Source organism: Indicator indicator, chromosome 4 (genome assembly GCF_027791375.1).
Source record: "Indicator indicator isolate 239-I01 chromosome 4, UM_Iind_1.1, whole genome shotgun sequence".
Taxonomy (NCBI): domain Eukaryota; kingdom Metazoa; phylum Chordata; class Aves; order Piciformes; family Indicatoridae; genus Indicator; species Indicator indicator.
This window is the reverse complement of record NC_072013.1, coordinates 11,447,386-11,468,163: the sequence shown is the minus strand read 5'-3', so window position 1 is coordinate 11,468,163 and position 20,778 is coordinate 11,447,386. Positions and strand designations below refer to the sequence as shown.

Here is a 20,778-nt window from a genome sequence, read left to right as displayed (position 1 = left end):
ACTTTCCAATGCAACCCATTTTTGCTAAACTCTTCCCTGAAATCCCACACAATTGTCCCAAACAGTAAGTGTGCCTGCCACACTCACCTGGTAGGTGCTACTCTTCAGTGTCAGATTTAAGAACTACTAGGCAGCTTTCACAGAAGGATCTGACACAGTAAGTTCACAAAGGAGTCTTTGGGCAGCCCATGTCCTGATGTAAAGTAGATAACTTTGCACAGAACATCTTCGTTCTTATCACCAAACCACTAACAGTGATGTTACACTTTGAGCCTCTGTGCAATCAGGAGCAGTATGCACAGCGCAGTTCCTCCAAAGCTGGCTACTGTGGCACTTAGGAGAAGGGCCTCTGATGGAATTCCATCACATTCACATGCTCACATCCTATCACCACTCGTGTGCCCAATTCCTATTTAAAGTAGAAAAAATAGCCCTTGTATAAGCCACTGAGTTTCAGTCTTTTTACAAGAAGAAACAACGCACTAATTCATGGGTTTGATTAGAGATGTATCAACAAGCACTGACACTTGAAAAATCTTGAAGGAAAAGGAAAAACCAATGCAAATAATACCACTGCATGAAACAGAATACATGCACTGAAAGCAAAAATTGGGAAAGAAGGAAACAGATCTTTAAGTAATGATATTGCATATATGTAGCATTTTTATTGTCAGCACTGCTCAGGAACAGAGAAGATGGAAGTGCCACACTACTATTTGTGTCAGTTATGTGATACCTACTGCAGCATCTATTTGAAATATAATCACCTGAACCATACTACTTTTGCACCTGAGTTTCCCAGTTTTGGATGCATCTCCCTAATGCTACATTGATCAGAAGCTTCTCTTTTCAACCAGTTTGCCTTTTCTAAAGGCAGAGAAGAAAAACTGAAGATCAGTATATCAGCACACTTCCCAGGAAGTGATGCTGCCTGTCATACTTCAAAGGAATAGCAAACATGGGATGGCCAAAAGATGGAATAAAAATAGCAGCAGATGTTGCAAAGGAAGTAAAAAGTCTGCCAAAGAACCTGAAACCAAAAAAAAACCAAAACCAAAACCAACCAACCAACCAAACCCCAAAAAGGAGTTTGATTGGAATAAATGGTATCAGGTAGTAAACATATATCGCATATCTTGTTCAAAGAAGCATAGAGCCCTACAGTAGAGGTCTTCATTATTATAAAATCAGCTAGCTACATTACTGATTAACTCTTCTGGAACATGAACTGTCTACCAAAACAATTTGTATTGTATGCACATAAGAACTTTTTTTTTTTTTTTTGGTGGCTGGTTCATTCCTGGCATAACTGAATATGTTGAAAAAATTAGGAGTGGGAATTCCTGGATAATAAGAGCAGCTTTTATTCATTATTTGCCTTCTCCTCAACTGAAGTGCTGAAAATACACAGTATTTGATGCAATTAACATTATGATGCATTTCAGTTATCAGAAGTTCATGAACATAACAAGCTCCAACATATTTGGAATATTTCTGGCATTTTTTAATCCCTGAAAGCATATAAAGTAAGAGCTAAATAGCCCTTCAGAATGTGTTCTAACCTGGAGCTTAACTACTGACGCTACACACACTGCAAAGACACATTTACAGTACCATAAAAACAATAATGATGCAAGAGGGAATTAGTAAAGATACAAACTGCAAGAACAAAATCACATCAACTCTGAAAGTTTCTCCAGCATTAATGGTCTTTAAGGATGCTCCTTTTAATCTTTTCAGACACCATGAGGGATTTACTCTCTTCAGATATCACTAAGGAATGGCCTGAGCAAGAGAAATACGTAAACAAAACAATCAACCTAAAAGCTAAATCACTTTACAGTTGTAGTTCCTTCCAGTGTTGCAGTTTCATAGTGTAATTTCCTACTGACCCTAAAATCTTCTTTTTTTAAGGGCAGAACATGTAATGATGTACAAGCAGACTATGTCATACCAGAGATAACACTATGATCTGAGACATGTGCTATTACTCAGGAATACACGCTACGTAACACACAACATAACTACATTTCCTGTGTTCACAGTTGCAAAACCACTTTCAACAACAAAAAAATTAATAAACGTTTATTAATTTTAATGTGTCATAAATTTAATCTTGACCATAAATTAAATTTTGTTTCAATTAATTAGCATATTAGTCACAAAGCATGATATTGTTCTCTTCCAGTTTGCACTCCTGAGGCTGCACAGACATTTCAGCTTGTTATAATGTATTAGGTGGCTTAATGGTTCCCTCTTTATTCATACTCAAACACAGAAGGACTGTGTACCCTGGAACTCTACCTAGACCAGGATCAGATTTCACCTGTTACCTTCCAAGTTAAGGTGGGAGTTTGGGGATGAAACTTTCATCTTCAGGAGAAAATATCAGACCGAGTCTAACAAGACCCAAAATTAACTAACAATTCTACAAGCAAATTCTTATGTACCAGTGAGGAATTAATTAATCTTCTACGTTATAGTTCTCCTATCTGTACAACAGAGCAGGAAATAAAAAAAGAAATAAATTAAAAGGCATTCTCTTTTTTAGACCACCAGCTCCTTAATATTAATAAATACCTAGGCTAAGAAGAGACTCAGCTTCAGCTCAGCTGCCTAGTTAACAACAATCTATAAATTGATTCACTGATTACGCTGTTAAAGAAAACCATTGCACCTGGACTTTACAAGTCCATATTTCTTAAGACTGTCCAGAAGAAGAGTAAACCCTAGGTATCTGCAAAGTCTTTACACGACTGATGTTCTCTGATGGGAGGTTCTGTAAATGCACCAATACCATGAATCTTTCTAATTATGACGCCCAAGGCCTCTTACGAGAGAGGAGAGGAAACACGACCATGTTTCTGGCACTCAGTAACCCCACGCTTTACTGATAAGCCACTTCCCTAATAGAGTATTTGCATTTTTAGATGATTTACACTGGCAAAGGAAGAAGAGAAAGCACATCTTTGAGCTGGGGAATAGAAGGGAGGAGAATCCAGAGAAAAAAATCAAAGTTTAGAAATTTACAGTAATCTACCGCTTTTTCTCCATAACAGAAAAGGGGGGACAGAGAATGGGATACAATTTGAAGCTTCAGAAGACAGCTGCATGAGCAGAACAATACACTAAGTGCTTCATTCCCTGCTATAAATAACTGAGCAATCACCAGTTATTAAACCATAATGAGGAAGGCATGGAAAAGAATCTCAAATAGGCCTCATTTTGCCTACTGTAGTTCCAGTATCATCCATCAAATGAGAAATATATTTTCATCACTATCCCTGAACACTAAATATTGTTTATTTAGTGAAAATTATGGTTTAAAAAGTCCTGCTCGTTAGGCTATTTTCACCCTAGCCTTTCTGCCAACTTCTTTCCTACTCACTGAGTATCAGCCATCTCTTTTTCTTCTACTTATTATTTCACAATCACTGTAGCATAAGACATGTTGCCCTGATTTTTGTTTTCCAGGAACTCTGCTGTACCAAAGCTTTGCAATTATTTTTTGTCTTAAGTGAATGCTTAATTCTCCCTCTGTTCCCTTCTGCTTTAACTTTTATTTCCCTCTTAGCATCCAAACTGAACACAAAAGAATCATTTCAAATAGGAAGAAAAAGGAAAAGAAAATAAAACAGTAATGCAGCAAGTAGCAAGCAATGTCATTTTGGCCACTTATTTTATTTGTTGGTCTGGGTTTTTTTCATACTGAAAAAGGAAAAGGGAGAAAAGAGATTAGGTGAAGCTTACCTATTCCAGGTCAGGAAAGACATTGCCATCAGATCTGGGAGACTCAGAGAATAACTTACGTGGCAGCCTGAGGCAACAGAACTTCAGAATGAAATTACAGAAAGTGAAACTCACCACAATTGCTTACAACTCCACAGACAACTATATTAACAAGACTTTAAAGCACACAATGGAATAAATCAAAGAATGGTGATTTCAGAATGCCAGGTCAACAGAGAAAACATAAAAGCATCTTATGAGAACATGTGGGGAGGTGTGTTTATTGGTGGGCGGAGGGTGTTGTGTTTTGGGAGAGGGTTATTTGTTTGGGTTTTAACTACTTAGCTCCTGTCAATACAGAATTCATTCCATGAGATTTGTGAGCAGTCTGGTAAGTTACAAAGTCTAACAAAGACAAAAACACTGTTACTGGTAATATTTACAGCTAATAACAATACCATCATGTAGCAGACACTTTTCCTCTCCTAAGAGACAACAGAGATTGCAACCTAAACAGAAGGATATACTATGTGACAAACAGCACAGGCCCTTATATACATTACTACTCAACCTGACATGCTCACACGTGTCTTTTGCTGACCCCAATGTCAGAATATTTTTGAAGGTTGCACAAAATGGAAAGGGAGTGGTTCAGAGATAAAAGGAGGTGTACTTTAAGAACGTTAATGAAGCTGCTTGCACACCTCTTATGTTTCTCAGCTTCAGATGTGAAACAGAAAACTAGTTTATTCTTATAACTGAAGAATTTTTCCTAGATTGTTTTGAGTGATTCAACCCTTACTGACAAGTTTCACACAAGTAAAAGTGCCTATTTCATTTAAAATAATTAAATTAACCTAAACCCTAGTTGGCTCATTAAAAAAAGAAATTTTGCAAGTTTCAGCCTAGAGCAACTCTGGAAAAGATATGAGTCTCCCTATTAATGTGTAGGTTGAAAATGCTGATATAGCGTGATAGAGTAGCACAAAACCAAAGGGTGTATCCACATGTCACACTGTAATACTGTTCTCAAATACCTGAACTATCTCCAGAATTGAAATCAGCAATAAGAACTTTAACAAAGTGAATCTCCTGCAAATCATCCCTAAGAGAGCACTAACCAAACTCTCATTTCTGTCTTGAGTTTCCTTAACACAGAATAGCATTGCAGTTATGTAAGTATGCAGAAAGTACCCTAACAGCAGCCTAGGAGCAAAAGCACAAAGAGACTATTCCAAGATGAAGGATATCACTCCTTTGCTTAAATACTTCAGTGCTATGATACGTGAAAAATGAATTAAAATCCCTCCTCATTGACACTGTTGCTAGGCGAAGCAAACTAAAGTCTTTTAGTCTCCTCCCTGCAAGACAGTGCTTCTCTAGTCTTGGTCCATTTTGACTTACCAGAAATAGCACAATCATAGTGGAACATGTAGAACAAACCAACCCATGCCACTTCTGAACTCTCCTTTGCAAGAAAGCAATAGATTATGTATACCTTTATAACAGTTATTACCAGACAGCCTCTTGGCCTAGAAAATAATGGCTGAAGAGCTTCACCTCAAAAATACTGTCTTGAACACATAGTAAATGCACACTACTGGTAATTCAACTCCTCTTCAGCAGTTAAATAAAATCATATTGACTTTAGTCCATCCTAATTATTTTTGTTTGAAACAGTAACACCAAATCACATTGCTCCTCAGTTTTCTGGAACATAAACCAGGAACACAAACTGTTAGAGCCAGCCTAAAAGGATGTAGCCTGTGAGGGCGCAGCTGCTTTATACGCTGAAAGATTTCCATTTTATGTGGGCAATATGACCAATATTATCTTATTTTGGAAGAAAAGCTGACACATCATATTCCAACTTAAGAACAACACTCCTTCCAGGGTTGGGAAAGGAGCACAGAATAAGGTGGCTGGCACAGATCTGTGAACACAACAAATGAAGTTAGGGTTTCCCATAGAGCGGCTGGATGTTGCTTGCTACTACTCACACCGTGCAAGAGACACGGGAGGAGGCAGCAGCTCACCTCCCTCAGGCCGGTGCATCAGGGCATCAGCGGAGAGCTCCCTCCGCCCGAGAGGGTCCCGCAGCCCTCCCACCTCGGGGGAGCAACCGGAGAAGCAGCGCCCGACAACGCCCACCTGCAGCTCCCGGCGCTGCCCTTTCTCCAGCCAAGGAGGCAGACACAAAGGACCGGTCCGACCCGGCCCAGCCCAGCTAGAGGGCAAGCCCGAGGCCCTGAGGCCGCTCGTCCCTGTCCCCGGCAAGGCCAGGCCAGGCCAGGCCGCAGCTCCCTCAACAGCGGCCGAGCCCTCCCCATGCCAGACCACAACACATCCAGGGCGTGGGGCCCTCGGGGCTATGACCCGCCGCGCCGCTTCTCACCCAGGTACTCGAGCCCCGGCAGCGAAAGCCGTTCGGGACTCAGCATCCTGCCACAGCCTCTTCCTCCTAGCTTCCGTCCGTTTCCAAGGCGCCCGACGCTGCCAGAGCTGAGAGGCTGGCGCTGCTCGGCCGCTGGGCCCGGCTGGGAACACGCCCCCGCGGTGCCAGGGTTCCGCGCCAAGACCCAAGCAGGCAGGCGCGCGGCTGCCGCCAGCTCCCGCCCCGCTCCCACCCGAGCGCAGTCACGGCGGCCTGCCGCAGCCAGCCCGCTCCGAACGCACAGGTCAGAGGCTGGGAGGCCGTGAGTGACCTGGTGGGCAGGGGTCTCTGGAGGAGCGTGGTGACATGGCGACCTGACTTCGAGGAAGGGCCTCTGGTCAATAGAGTGGTGGGCAATGGTCTGGGCAGGGGCTCTACGGCCGAGGGCCACCTCAGAGGGAGAAGAGGTAGTGAAGTGATGAGCCACAGGGAAACTGGGAGGTGCGTGCGACCACCGAAAAGAGCCAAGTCCTGTCCTCATGACCCCCACGCATTAGATATTTATAGACATTGATAAGGTCCTCTCTTAGTCCTCTCTTTGCCAGGCTCAAGAGCCCCAGGTCTTTCAGCCTTTGCTCCTCTAATTTGCTGCAATCCTCTAATGATCTTTGTGGCCCTGTCAGTTTTATACTTGCGTCCTTCTGTCTGTAGCACACCTCTGCTGTTCTTTGCACCTTTGTGCTTGGGATAGGGAGGTTCGGGGAGCACAGAGAATCATCATTTGTTCAGATGAAAGCAGAAACTAGAAGAAAAGTCCTAGGCCACAAAGGCTCCTTATCTGGGAATGGCCTTTGTCCCAAGGATGCAGAAGAGGCAGATGTCTTCAGATGGCTAGAAGCAGGCTTGCTGGGCTCTTTTTTCCTATAAGTTGATAAGGAATTATTTGGTAATTTCTTGCCCCACCATTCGAAAAAATCCCAGCCCAGGATTTAATCCTGGGAGCTAAAAAAAAAAAAAAAAAACAAGAAAGAAAAGAAAACCAAAACCCAAGGACTAGAAATGTTTTCTATATTTTTACTGACAAATGCAAAAAAATCCAGAAATTAAATAAACCATATTTTCACAGTCACCTGAACTGGCTGTCCCTCCCCACTACTATGGCTTTTATTCCACTCAAGGACAGAGCTAAGTGTGATTATTGGTGACTCAACTTTAGTCTATACTCAAAGGACAGCCACAGTTAAAAAGGGCAAACAGGATGTTATAACTTACCTATTCATATCCCCTAGAAAAACTGCTTGGACCAACCCCTTGTCTTTGGCTTGTTCTTCCTTTAAAAGGGTATGATTTCAAATATGGACAGAGAATGATTTAGGGAGCAGAAAATGAGACACTCGGGCATGAAGAATGATTGGAAAAATATTGTCTTAAAGAGGATAGGCATAATATATAAAATTAACGTTAACTAAAATGATTTGTGCCACAGTGAAGTTCATTAAAAATTCTCATTTGTTTGGTTTGGCAGGTTGGGCATTTGCTTATAGGCTATAAATTAAAAGATAGGAATTTTTTTATAATAGATTGTCAAAGGTTAGGGCTGGGCCAGCCACCAAACAACTAACAGACACCATCTATTAACCCTTCTCCCTTTCCAAAGAGGAAAAGAAATGGAATAAGGGGAAGAGATTTATGAATTGGAAAAGAAAACTACTTTGCTGAAAGTAATAACAATAAAATTACATATATACAAACCAACATTGAACCAGAACCCCCTGATGGCAATTAGTGACCATCACCACTGATGCTGTGGCAGAAATCCCAGACTGGACTCAGCAACATATGGAAACCAGATTCAGGAGCTGGATTCTGGAGCTGAATTCAGGAACAGAAGGATTGGGATTGAAGGCAGAACAGACATAATCCTCCTTGGACACTTGCCATTGAAGAAGAGAGCTTGACCTTCATGATCCCTCATCTTTATACTGAATATGAGGTATATGGGATGGAATACTTTGTTGGTCAGTTCAGGGTCACCTGAAGTGTCTGGTTTACCCCACTCGTACAGTTTTTACTCTGCACCACCAGCAGATTTAGCAGTGACCTTGATCTCCATACCATTCCTTATCACTAACTAGAAATACTGAGCATTATCACTTCTAGAAGCAGACAGTGTCTGTGAAAATACTCTATTGACATAAGAATTTGCAGTTACTTAGAAGAGACTGAGATGAAAAGTAACATCACCAAACAGAATTTGTTTTGTTCTAACTCAAACCAAGATATAGCTACAATCAGATTGTAGAATACAATGACAGAGAATAATTCTGAGGACAGGCATTCAGCAGAATTTAGAAAAGTAGTAGATATTTTCAGGCAGAATGAGCAAACACAGGACTGTGTTGCTACATGTGAAAGGATAGGGGCAAAAAAGAGCACATCTGTAGGAATATGAAGTATCCTACTTCAGAGTGAAGCCAACTGTCTGACTAATGGGATTTTGGAAAACATTTTTCCTGACATGATGTCAGTTCCATAACCGCTCACTGCTTTAGGGTTTCTGGCACTTTTCAGTGAGGTATCTGTTCCAAGGCCGCTGCTGGAGAGGAGAACCGGGATTTGATAGAGCCCTTGTGATCATTAGGCTTAAGAGCATAGTTCCTGCACTTCTAAAACTAGCATCAAGATCTCTGTTCTCACAAGCAATTCTTTATAATCAGGCAGGCAGTTTCAGTAGTGTTCTAAAGCCAAAACTAAAAGCCTTCCTCTTCTATATTACTGGTTGGCTGAGCTGGTAGCAGCCTTCCACAGGTTGTGCACTGTTTCTTTTTTTGTTATTTAACCATTTTTGTAAACCACAATTTGTTCTTGATCAGTATCTGGAACACTCATTTGCAAGAGGCCTTTTAACTCTGGTTTTAAATACTGCATTCTAATATCTCTCTGGTTTTTTGGAGTTTTTTTCTTGTTACTATTTGGTCCCTATGGGTTAGACTTTGTTATTTCCTTTAAACCAGCTAAGGGAATCCTTTTGGACAGTGAGCCCATTTGTGGTTTTAATAATCATAAGTTTCAGTAGTAGTGGCGCCTGACTGTTAACAGCTCAAAGAAAAGTATATAAAAACAAGATGTCATTTCTGGAGCCATTTATAGACGTCCCTGTTTACTATTATTTCTGTCTGGGCTTGCCAGAGCCAGGATTAGGTGATATAATGGATCAGCTGCAGCACTCACCTGTTCTCTCACACTTGTGACCTGAGAAGGGAGAAATGCTGCCAGCCTAGCCATAGGTATTAGATTTTTTCTCCCTTGCTTTTGATTTTGGAACCCTAGACGAGTGCATTTAATAAATTGAGAAGGGTTTTCTGGGTCACTGCAAAACATCTGCAAGCTTCATAGCTATCCCCCAAAGGGTAAATCTAAGAGGGCTTAATGTTCTTCTGGGCACAGCTGGAAGAATGACAGTGAAAAAGATGTATTTTTCTCTGTCACAGCTCCTCATCAGATTATCAGAGGTACAGGTCTCTCTTCAAGGTATGCCTATGGAGTCCACTTTTAGGGTTGCCATCTACCCTGGGAATCATAGTGGTGCTTATAAATAAAATTGCTGAGTTTTGTCTACCAGGGACATTTGGTTATCTGAATCAGTCTTTCCAGAAGGACTACATAGATACATTTTGTGCATGCTCTGTTTCAGACTTAAAGTGGCCTTGATTTGATTTGGCTTAATTCACTTTGAAGTGTGGTTTAAGTACTCTTTAAGTACTCTTTCAGAAATCATACCTTTACCATAAATTGGGCTAATTTACTTATATGAGAGTCCATGTGACCACAAGTTGGAAAATAGCAGTGGTATGATTTGAATTATGTCATGAAAGAAAATTTCCTTCTAATGTTATAATACATGGATTGAAAACCTACTTTCTGTGTCAGTTTTATAAGTATTTCTCAGCAATTTAGCTTAAATCAGATTTCTGTATTCCTCCATTCCCATATACTTTGGCCCTACTATGTTAATTGCTTAGCATACTCTTTGATGGTTTTATGTTCACCTTCCTGAATGATACTATTAATGCTGAGCTGAAATATTTTCCTTTTATTAGCCAAAGTTCTCCTGAGAAACAGCTCCTCTTTCAGAGAGAGTATTATATAGAATAATAAACAGGACTAGATATAAAGCAACAAATTCCAGAGGAAATGCCTTGTTTTAAATAGACTGAGTCATTTTGTCTGGCTTCTATTACTTTTTTCTTGGAATGAAATGTTTTATTTGCTTAGAATGTTAACAATTATTGCTGAAGTAGTTACAATAAAGCCTAGATGTATTGGCGGAGACTTAATTTTTCTTTTCTTCTTTTCTTCAGGTGACAGTTGGAAATGCTATTAAGTGTTAAAAGTTCAAAAGAACTAGGCTGTGGGCAGTCCTCGGTTCTATTCTATCTGATTTCTATGAAATCAATTTAAGCCAGTGTTACAGGACCACTAGGAAACTGTTTGTAGCCTTCCTTGTTCATTCTCTGAATGTTCAAAGCCTTGTCCTACTTTAAAATAGTTAGCTAAGAGCCTGTCTTGTGCAGGATTTAGCTTTTTGGGGTTTGCTGGTACTTTGTATTTTTGAGGCTTCCTAGACATTTGTGAGCCAAGATCTATTTAGTATGTAGTAATTTTAAAACTGCAAGTGTGATAACAAACTGTATTTATCTTAAGACACTTGAAAAACAAATTGTACTGTGAGAAGAAAAACACTGACTTAAACAACTGTGAATTATCAATAATCTATTATTTTGTGCACCATAGAAGAGTTAAGTTTTGCAGAGAGGTTTGAAGAAATGGAGACTAAGAGCTCATGTGCTAGTATTTATGCAACTGATTGGAAGTCTTGTGAGTGAAATTAGGATTCTATTATGCAAGACATTTTAAAAATCCATGATGCTGAAGCTAGATGATTCATTTATGAGTCAGTTGCAAACCCATAAAAACCTCCCATCAGATTTGTGATTTAATAATTATTTTTATAAATTATGACCAAACTCTCTAAACACACACAGTAAAACTAAGATTATCTTAAATAAAAAAAGGTCAGCCAAAATCACTATGAAATTATGTGATAAAATCTGTATTTTCACATTTTTGATTCCTCAGGAGACATTTGCAGAGACAGATCCAGTGCTTCTATTGCTTATCCTAATCTGAGCCTTCTAATTTTTCTGGTTCACATGCATCACAGTGGTTTTGCACAAGTAAATCTACTTTGCATCTTCAGGTAAAACCTAGGCAAACAGACTTAAATTGTGCTTTAAGATCAACAGACTTGAAAGAAACAAGATTTACAGTTTCTCATTCCAAACATCTGTAACAAGATGAAATCTGGAAGCAACTGTTTTCTGGCTAGCGACAGGACTTGACAACAGCAGCAGCTCTCAAATAACCAGCATTTGTACCATTAAAGGGCTTAAATTTGACACCTGTAAATGGTGCGTGGAAGTCTTAAGTCAAGAATATACTTAACTATCATAAGCATGTGGGAAGCTGTGCCATCAACATTGTGCTATTATTATTTGTTTTATTTACTAATTTAGCTGCATTTTCATCTGGATTGCTAAGATTTTAGTTTCCACTTGAAGTGGTGGACAAAGGAGTTAAGCAGATCTAATTTTGAGGTCTCTCTGTATGCATGAACTTCATGTTCATCTGAGGAATTTTAGTCAACCTCCCAAATCCATATATTTTAAGTAGAAATTATGAAAACACCTCAAGATAGTCTTTTAGTCCTCAGTCATATGAGTACTTCTGAATTCTGGGTGATCTGCTTTTGAGAAGAGGGAATATTATTGTGATAGGTTCTGTGGCTTATGGAGGCCACATCTTAATTTTAAAATCAAGAGAAGCTGTAGGTTTTATGATAGATTCCTGGCACGTTTTAAATGTATTGTCCAAATTCTGGCTGGTTTTGAGCTTAGTGTTAGCAAGCAAGGTTGGCTTTTTTGTAACAGCAAACTGTTGAAAGACCTCTTTCAGTTTTGTTCTCATTATCTTGTCAGAAAGGAAAGGACAACATCTTTAAAAGCACTTAAGTACCAAGCAAGTGACCCTTTGCTGCTGGAACATCGCCCCACTAACAGTGCAGAGAAGAAAAACAGCCATTTCTGGCAGAGTTTGCAGGATCTCTCATGCCAAATAAAAAAAGTCTAAAATGCCTGGTAAAAATAAATATCACTGTGAAATTCTGGCATGGGAAGCATTTCTGACAGCCAAAGCTTAGCTCATCCTGGGGGGGGTAACCCAAGAAGGCCTGCAGTTTTCATTCCTCATTCCTACTCATTGAAGGTTCCTTGCAAAGTTAAGCTGCCAGACTGTGTTATCTATTAGACCAGGTGTCTGTGTGAGGAAATTTTAATAAGTAAGTGGCTCTGTGTGTGTGCAAGAGAGTAGGCAAATCTTTGTGGGAGTGAGCTATTGCTTCTTGGGCTGAAGGGAAGCAGTAACTGATGGCTCTAAGTGGCAAGCTCTTACAGGGAAAGTATCTAACTCTCTGTGTGTAGTACAAAGATTTATACATTCAGAGTACTCTGAATGTATTTTGTCTTTTAACATTTATGGGAAAAGCAAATTATGGAAGATATAAAACAAACAAACAACAAGAACAAAAAAAAACAAACCCACAAAATAAAAGAAAGAGGAGATCACAGATTCATTAAAATTGTGAATTTTTTTCAGGACAATTTTTAGTTCATCGTGCTAGTTGCACAAAAAAAGATCCTCAGTGTTTATTAGGGATGTTTTGAGAGAGCAGTGCCGAACCCTGTGGCTATGCAAGACCCGAACTTTTGGTTCTGGGTTTGTGTTGTTTGTTTGTTTGTTTGTTTGTTTTTTCAGTGAAAGCACACATTGGTTTCCCATTCATTTGGTAGTGTAAGAGGACAAAATGATGAGGGTTCTTTCCTTTCTGCTACATAATATTCGAGGGGTTTTCAAAAGCGGCATCTTTGTGGAGTCACTAGAAGAGAAGATAGACCACAAAATGATGTAATTGTTGGAACACTTTGGAAGAGAAGTTGAGGAGTGGTGCATTTGAGGTGGAAAAGTAGTATGCAAATCACTTCCTGAGATAGAAGATAAACCATGGGAGACTGAAACATCAAATGAAGATGTTGACAATTAATTCTAAACAGAATAATGGGAATATGGAATATTTTCCAAAATACAGTAGCAAATGAAGACGTTAATTCATTTTTACCTGAGGAATGTATTTAAATATCTCTTTGGATTTGTTATCAGGCTAATTTCTAAACCACAGCAAAATAGGTTGGCCATTCCATATTTGAAAATGATAATAACATAATAGTAAGAAAATGTCCTTATTGTTGCAACTTTCTATGTGTTAAACTTTACACGTTAGTGAAAGAAGGGTTGTTCCTTTAACACTTGAAGTTTAATGTGGATCAGTTTCTCTCAAATTCTGTTGCTAGAGTCCATTTCTAATATTTACTAAGCATATTCAGTGTGCTCTAAGTTACACGAAACACAAACCTCCAGTTTCTGTGACAGTTCTCGTGCATTAAAAGCATGGTTTGTGCTTGCTGAGATCACCCATAGTTTCCATCAGCTCTACCAACCTAGAATGAAGCATAAATAGAAATGCAATACACAAAGCCACATTACCTTGAACTCTCAGAATGCTGATATCCTTAAGAATCCTAAAATTACAATGACACTGACACAAATGTATGTGGCTACGAGGGAGGTTGGATGTGTGTGTATGTGCGTGGGTGGCTGATCTCAGACTCATGTGGAGGGTGTGTGCAACTTTGGATCTTGCTCCCACCTGTGCCTTTATTCAGGTCTCTTAGTGCTTGTAAGAAGCAATTAATTTGTTCCCTCATTCACATTTATCAAGAGCTAATATAAGACTGGGAGAGGTGTTAAGAGGCGTCTCTGATTCAGCCAGCTGATAGTAAAGCAGATGGTTGACATGCAGTATCTCTTATCAGAAAGACTCAAGGGTTATATCTTGTGCATGCTGGCAGTACTTGCCTAACCAATCATGCCAGTAAAGTATTAGAAATGAATCACCTTCAAGAAAGAAAACACACTTTATCTGTCTGTCTACGTTTTTACATGTCACTCATCTCTGTAGTGGCATGGCTTCTCCAAACAAGAAAGGTTTGTGTTGTGAGCTGAGGGAAAGATATGTTTATGTCTTTCACATCTGTTCCCATGACTGCTTCTTTCTCTTACAGACCCAATTCATATATTCTAGTTTCTGAAAAAGGAAAATTCAGCTCATCAAACTGATGAGCTGATCCAGTTACCGAGATATAATATTACCTTTCTTTCTAACTGCGTGGTTGATTTCTACCACAAACTTTTTATCTGAATACAGAGACATGAAGAACTACATGAATAGCTTAAAGTCAAAGAAAGACACAAGTCTTCAGTTCTTTTTTAAATGCTTCTCTGTGCAGTCAAAAATTAGTTTAGGAGCCAACAGTTGTGCTTATCCACTTGAGAATAAAGGTGGGTAAGCTTCTGTCTTCAAACTGAATTCTACTGCTAGCTTCTAAAAGATCATTTTCCTTTTATGCCTTCCTCTTTTTTTTTTTTTTCTGTGCCAGAGTCAAGGTATTTAACTGTGCTATTCCTAAGGCTAAGCCACAGGCTACCTTTGCAATGCAGACATTGTGCAAGGCTTGGGTAATTGCCATTTCACTGCAGGGAGGAGCCTCATCAAGAATAGAAGAGGGTGTATTTGCATTATTTTTACATAGAGGATGTAAGGAAACAGTCAAAAGAAGGAGAATAACCAGCTTGCAAGACACCGAGGAAGAGCTACCATCTCAAAGTAGAGGAGATGAAGAAAGGTTTGGGTTTGGGTTTGTTTTCCCTAGTTTGAGAGTCAGTTTACTTAGGTTTTTGGGTTTGTTTTGTGTTTTGCTTTGTTTTTTTTTTTTCCCACAGTGGCAGATTAACAATCTGGTAGGTTGGCTTCAGTTCCACCTTTCTAACACATGCAAAAAAGGGTGTGTGGGGGGGTGGGTGTCAGATGAGTCTGCACGTTGGTTATTAATTACAAAGGGCCTTTTGCAAGATTCTTCATATATTAGCTTCTACGTGTAGCCTTGTAGCAGTTGTGCTATTAGGCACTGCAAAGTAGATTTAATGGTGGTCCATGAGAGGTTTCCCCAAATAAACATTCAATTGGAATTTAGAAGGCAATGAATAAATGAAAGGTGAAGAAAATTAAGTAACACATAAGCTATGACTTGTTAACCTGAATTTTATTTTGCTATAAATTAAAACAGTTGTAGGAACACTGCAGAAGATAACACATGGATTACTGTTTCCTTAAGAGTAAGTGGACAGTAACTTGAGAAACACTGTAAAATACTGATAGGACTTGAATGTTTATGATATCTGTAAGCACATCTGGGTACGCAGTAGTAGTGCCACTGACTTAAAAAACTTCAGGGAAGGCAACGAGGGAAAAAGTGATATCATAAAATATAAATCAATGCTAAAATTTCATTTAATGTACTTAACACAGAGACCATCATTTACAAACTAGGTCACTGGCTATGAAAGCTGTAAGTCCCTCTGCTCTTTGGAAAATTAAGTTGTTTCTTTATGTGTCTGACAGTGAATTCAGAGGCACAACTGTGTAACCGCATCTTGCTGTGTATGGGTAAAATCTTGACTTTTAGCTTACCAGGTATTGCAAGCTACCACCTCTTTTATTCACTGATGATACTGAAGAGGGAACTGATGTGAGTAATGTAGTGGTGGAATAATGATAGAAATTAAAAGAGCCCATTGCCTGATAGCATGGAACCTGTGGTTTTATCTTGAACCTAGAGCTTTGTGGGAAGCAAACCACTGTTTTCCTGTCTTTTGTGTTTAGTTCTCTGAGCTCACTAGAAATGCAAACTTTTATCAACCAGAGTGCGGACTTTGTAATGATCTTCCCAGTTAGAATTTTCTGAATTATACCCATTGTGGAATTCAGGTTTGGGAGTAGTACCAAAAGATCACCTAGTCCAGCCTGCACTGTGTCAAAACTGAATACATCAAAGCTAGCACCAGCATGCTTATCAAACTTTGTTCTTAGAACATTCTGGTAAAGGAGATTCCAGAGTCCCCCTAGACAATCTGCTCCAGTGTTGAAAAAATACCTGGCTGGAATGCAGATCAACAAAATCTTTTGAGCGTTTCTTTTCACAAAACAAGTTGACTCTTTCATGTCTTTCTACTGGAGCCTCTATGGAACTTGTTGATCAGGATCAACACCTCTCCAGTGAGTTCGTATGTATCAGAAAGCTGCATTTCACTTGAAGTTTTTATTTTTTTGACTCAGCTGTTTCTCAGAGGGTTTATTTCCTAAATTTCTTGTTATTTCCTTGTTTCTCTTCAGCTGTGTTTACGTTTCTGAGGTGTTCAGGTGACACAATACAACGCTTAGGACTTCAGTACCACGTGAAGTTAAGAAATCAAACAAATTGTCATTTATATGACACAGCTGCTAACTCATTCCAGAATTAAATGCATTTTTTGGCAGTGGAACCGCACTTCTGATTCATATTGTTTGTTATCTGTACAATCCCGTGATCTGTCGTTTATGCCTCTTTCCTAAGAATAACATTTATATTTTTCATTACTGTTTTTTTCCTTGTAGTTTTTCTTGGACAACCCATCCAATTTGTCAATATCATTTGGGTGTCTGATCTTATCCTTTGTAGTATTGGTGTCCTCTGCTATTGTTTTGAGGTAATAATTTTTTACAGATTTTACAAACATAATTTTGTGTCATCCAAGTTGTCAGTGCACATACTAAATAAAACAGAGCTTAGGATAGACCCTGAAAGGTGTCTTTTTGAGGTACATTTTGATGAACAACTACTAATGACTGCTAAGGCTTTCTTCCCTCAAATGCCTGCACACCTTCTGCTAGTTGTGTTTAAAATGTCATTCTGTGAAAACGTCTCATGAGATGGTGCCAAAAGCCCTTCAAGATGTATCAAGTCCCTGTTTGCCCTCTGAGCTTAACATTACTTGAAAAAAGGGAACCTGATTTAGCATAAATGCATTTTGCCAATCCTCTGTGTGCTTTTTTTTCATTCAATTAATTCATTCTGTCTCAAATATTTAAAACATGATTGCTTCAAACCTTTCTGAATATAGCAATTAAGCTATCTCATCTGTCATTTACTTCTAGGAAACTTGACATGTGGAGAAGCATCTTACCAAGAAAGGACCCATTAGAATGCTTTAAAAATACTTCATCAAGTAAGGCCAAACTCTTCTTCTTGACTGGTTCTGATTCCTTTCTTTCTTGTTTTTCTCATGACACCATGTCCTTAGTTGTCTTTTTCCTGACATTGGGCTGCAATTTCAAATCATTCTGAAAATGATGTGAACTTCTAGTATTCTTTCACAGTAGTTATTTTCTGTGATCAGACTGGTTTATTCCTCTCATGTATCTACTTGGAGGTGGGGAGAATTATGTCCCAAAATGGTTATTAGGATGATAATATTTTTTTCTTGTTTCCTTTATAATGACCATTTTTTAAAATTAAGCATATTGTCGTATAAGTTAATTGTGAACTATATTTTAATTATTTCTTTCTGTCTTGCAATACTTGTGTTATATATCACTTATCAGTGATCTATAAGTTATTACAAGTTATCACTTATCAGTGATCTATAAGTTATTACAAGTTCCTTAATAATGTTCCTGCCTCATAGCTGCTGGTAAAAGCAAGTACTTACCTTGTACATCAGCTGAAGTGCATTCTGATATTTTTCATAGTCTTTATTAAAGTTATCTGATCTGAAAGGAGGCAAGTCCTAAGCATCTTGTTAAATTTTACCAGTATTTTTTATCAGCCCTTCTACTTTTCTTTCACCAAAAATAGCCATTTTACACTGCATAAATCAACTTTACAATTATTCCTCATAGATCCTATGTGGAATGAGGGTTGTATTCAGTCAAGGCCTTCTATCAACAGGCAGGTAATAGAGAGGTTTATACTGTAAATCTCCATCTGCTCAGCTGTAACCTGTTTAGGAGATTGTTGTGAAAAATGTGAGAATAGGAATGTGCTTTGCTATTCTCTAACATTTCACCATGGGATTTAAAAATTATTTCTAAGACAAAGATACAATTTAGAGGAGTTGAGCTTGGAGAGGAAGTGATTTGTTAGGAATACAACACAAGATGTGGAGAACTGGTAAACACACTTTAACAAACACAACTGTGTGAAAACATTTGTTACCTGGGAAGAGATGGACTGAAGAGCTGATGAGTGAATTTATTTGTGTTTAGGACAATATTTTTCAGGAGGCTTTTGTTTTGAACACAGGAAAATACTCATCTCAGCTTCTTCCATGATGTAGGTATATAATTATCAGTAAGTCCTGGGCCCTATGTTTGTGCTTTATCACATTCAGCACTTTGGCATCTAAAGTTCTTACAAACTCCTTTGACTTAAGCTAGCTGAGAATCTAGTCTCAGCAGAGAATATGAACTTCAATGAATTTTGGTTATGTTGCCCTGTATTTTAGGGGTATATAGTTAAGGATTTGGCATACTATCCAGTGAGCCCCCAAGTCAGAGTGGGAGGTTCTGTCTCTCCCCTAACTTCAAACAACTGTTCTCAACTCTTCTGCTTCAGTCACCTTAAACTCTGGTGTCTTGAAGTTTATTCCTTTACAGTAATTGCATATTCTTTCCATGCCTCATTCTGTCACTGCTCTTGAGTCACTGTTAGCATAGATAGGGTTTTTAATCTCCCTGCTTAAATCAAGCCCTCTTGGCTACCCCTGTTTACTGCTATTATTTTGCAACTTGCACACTTTACCCGTCAAATACGTAGAATTCAGTGCCATAGTCTGTGTGCTATTGCACTCATGCTTTGTGAAATGGATCAATTCTTATCTTGAAGCCATGATTCTGCATATAAAGCAACAAGTTTGCCTTTTTTAAATTTTAGGGGTCATTGTAAATTTATGCATATTTTGCTGCTTATTGTTTTTCACAGTGTTCTGGCTCTTGGGAGTTCTCCTCCTCAGTGAAGCTCTGTATTGGACTAATTTTTTTCTTTGCATTGAGCTCAATTTGTCAAGACTCAGTCCCTGTTCTAATTGTATGTTGACATTTTTAATAATATCCCTTGTCTTCACCATTTTACACTTAATTAATAGGAGTGTCAGAATTGTCTCAGTCACATTCTGTTCTGTTTTCTTGCTCTTGTGATTCTTTAAAGGAGAGGATTAATTGAAGCTTCCTCTGAATTCACCCATATAAAGGTTTTGAGTAAGACCATTCTCATCACTGGCCTTTTGGTGTCATTTTGACAAAATTCTCATTTTCCCCTGTAGTCCAGGATTTGGAGTATCTACATCAGTTTTCCATTCAAGTTAATACTTTGAGATCCACTGAGATTAATTAACAACAGTTTCTTGCATTGCCAACCCTATGTATAGAATGCCAGATCATGACACTGAGGATCGTAAGACTGGCTTTACTGATGATGTCCAGCAAAACCCTGTCTGATTTTAAATGCAGCACAGAGAACAGAAGACGCGAAGTGCTAATTTCTACTCCTAGGAGCAACGACTCTCGTTCTATTTTTAGGATATCCTGGATTGATACGTGATCGGCTGTCTCCGGACACTGCCGTTGTAATGCCAAATAGCGCAACGCTTGTCAGTGAGCGGAGGGAAAAGTCGGGACTGTTCTTTCAAATAGCAACGTGTATGCCGGGCAAAGGATGCGTGAACGAGGTACTTAGACGCTTTCAGCTTCCGAAGGGCGTTTGGCAAACGAGGATGGGACGGGTAGAAGGGCTCTGCTGTTTATCTGGGGTACAGCCAGCTGGCGCAAGCCGCGAAGCGGTGGGAGCTCACGCGGAAACCGCTCAGCCACTGGAGGATCCCGGGCTGCGCTGCGCTGGGCAGCCGAGAGCCCGCAGCGATGCTCCTTGGCGGCGCTGCGGGACTGGGGACAGCTAGACCCCCGAGCACCGGGGCCGTTTGGGGAACGGCTTCCGCGCCCGCGGCGAAGTGGTGCCACGGGCGCACCCAGGGGTCTCGCCACGGTGCTGGCCCGTGGCTTCAGAGGATGGTGAAGGCGGAGGGTAATGGGGGAGGTCTCGCTCCGGAGCTGCAGCCCCGAGACCGGATCAGCCACGCCGAAAGTTTGCGAAGTACCTCAGCGCTGGGCGGGGGGGAGCGGGGCGGGGGCTGCCCCGGCGGGGCTCCTCCTCCGGGGCCGGGCCTGGGCCGGGCGGAGCGAGCCCCCAGCCCCCGGAGCTGCCGCGGCTGTGGAGCGAGCGAGCGGCGGTCGGGCTGGGGTGCTACGCGCAGGAGGAGCCCCGGACGTCGCTGCGGGCAGCCCGGTCGCGGGGCCGGGGTACTGCCAACCATGAGGCGGCGCGGCAAGGGCTGTCTCTCGTCCGCGCCTCCGCAGCTCCTGTTGTTGCTGCTGGGAGCGCTGCTCCGCGCCCGAGGTAAGTGGCAGCGCGCTCTGCCCCGCAGCGGCGCGGAGGGCCCGGCCGCCGTCCCGGGCTCGGTGGCGAAGAACCTTGCCCGGGCGGGAAGCCGTCCCCTGCCGTGCCGCTCACCTGTCTGTGCCCGTCGGGCGGGGAGTCTCGCCCTGCCCTGCCGCGGGACAAAAGGTCCGT

The 20,778-nt window shown here is 40.4% G+C and overlaps 1 protein-coding gene across 1 annotated transcript in view; it reads right to left on the bottom strand.

Annotated features, from left to right (window-relative positions):
- Nucleotides 1-6,170, bottom strand: part of CSTPP1 (centriolar satellite-associated tubulin polyglutamylase complex regulator 1) — an 83,584-nt gene extending 77,414 nt beyond the window's left edge. The window contains exon 1 of the mRNA XM_054400576.1: nt 6,125-6,170. Within this exon, the coding sequence (XP_054256551.1) occupies nt 6,125-6,170 (46 nt within the window). The remainder of the gene's footprint in view (nt 1-6,124) is intronic.
- Nucleotides 6,171-20,778: the final 14,608 nt, after the last annotated feature.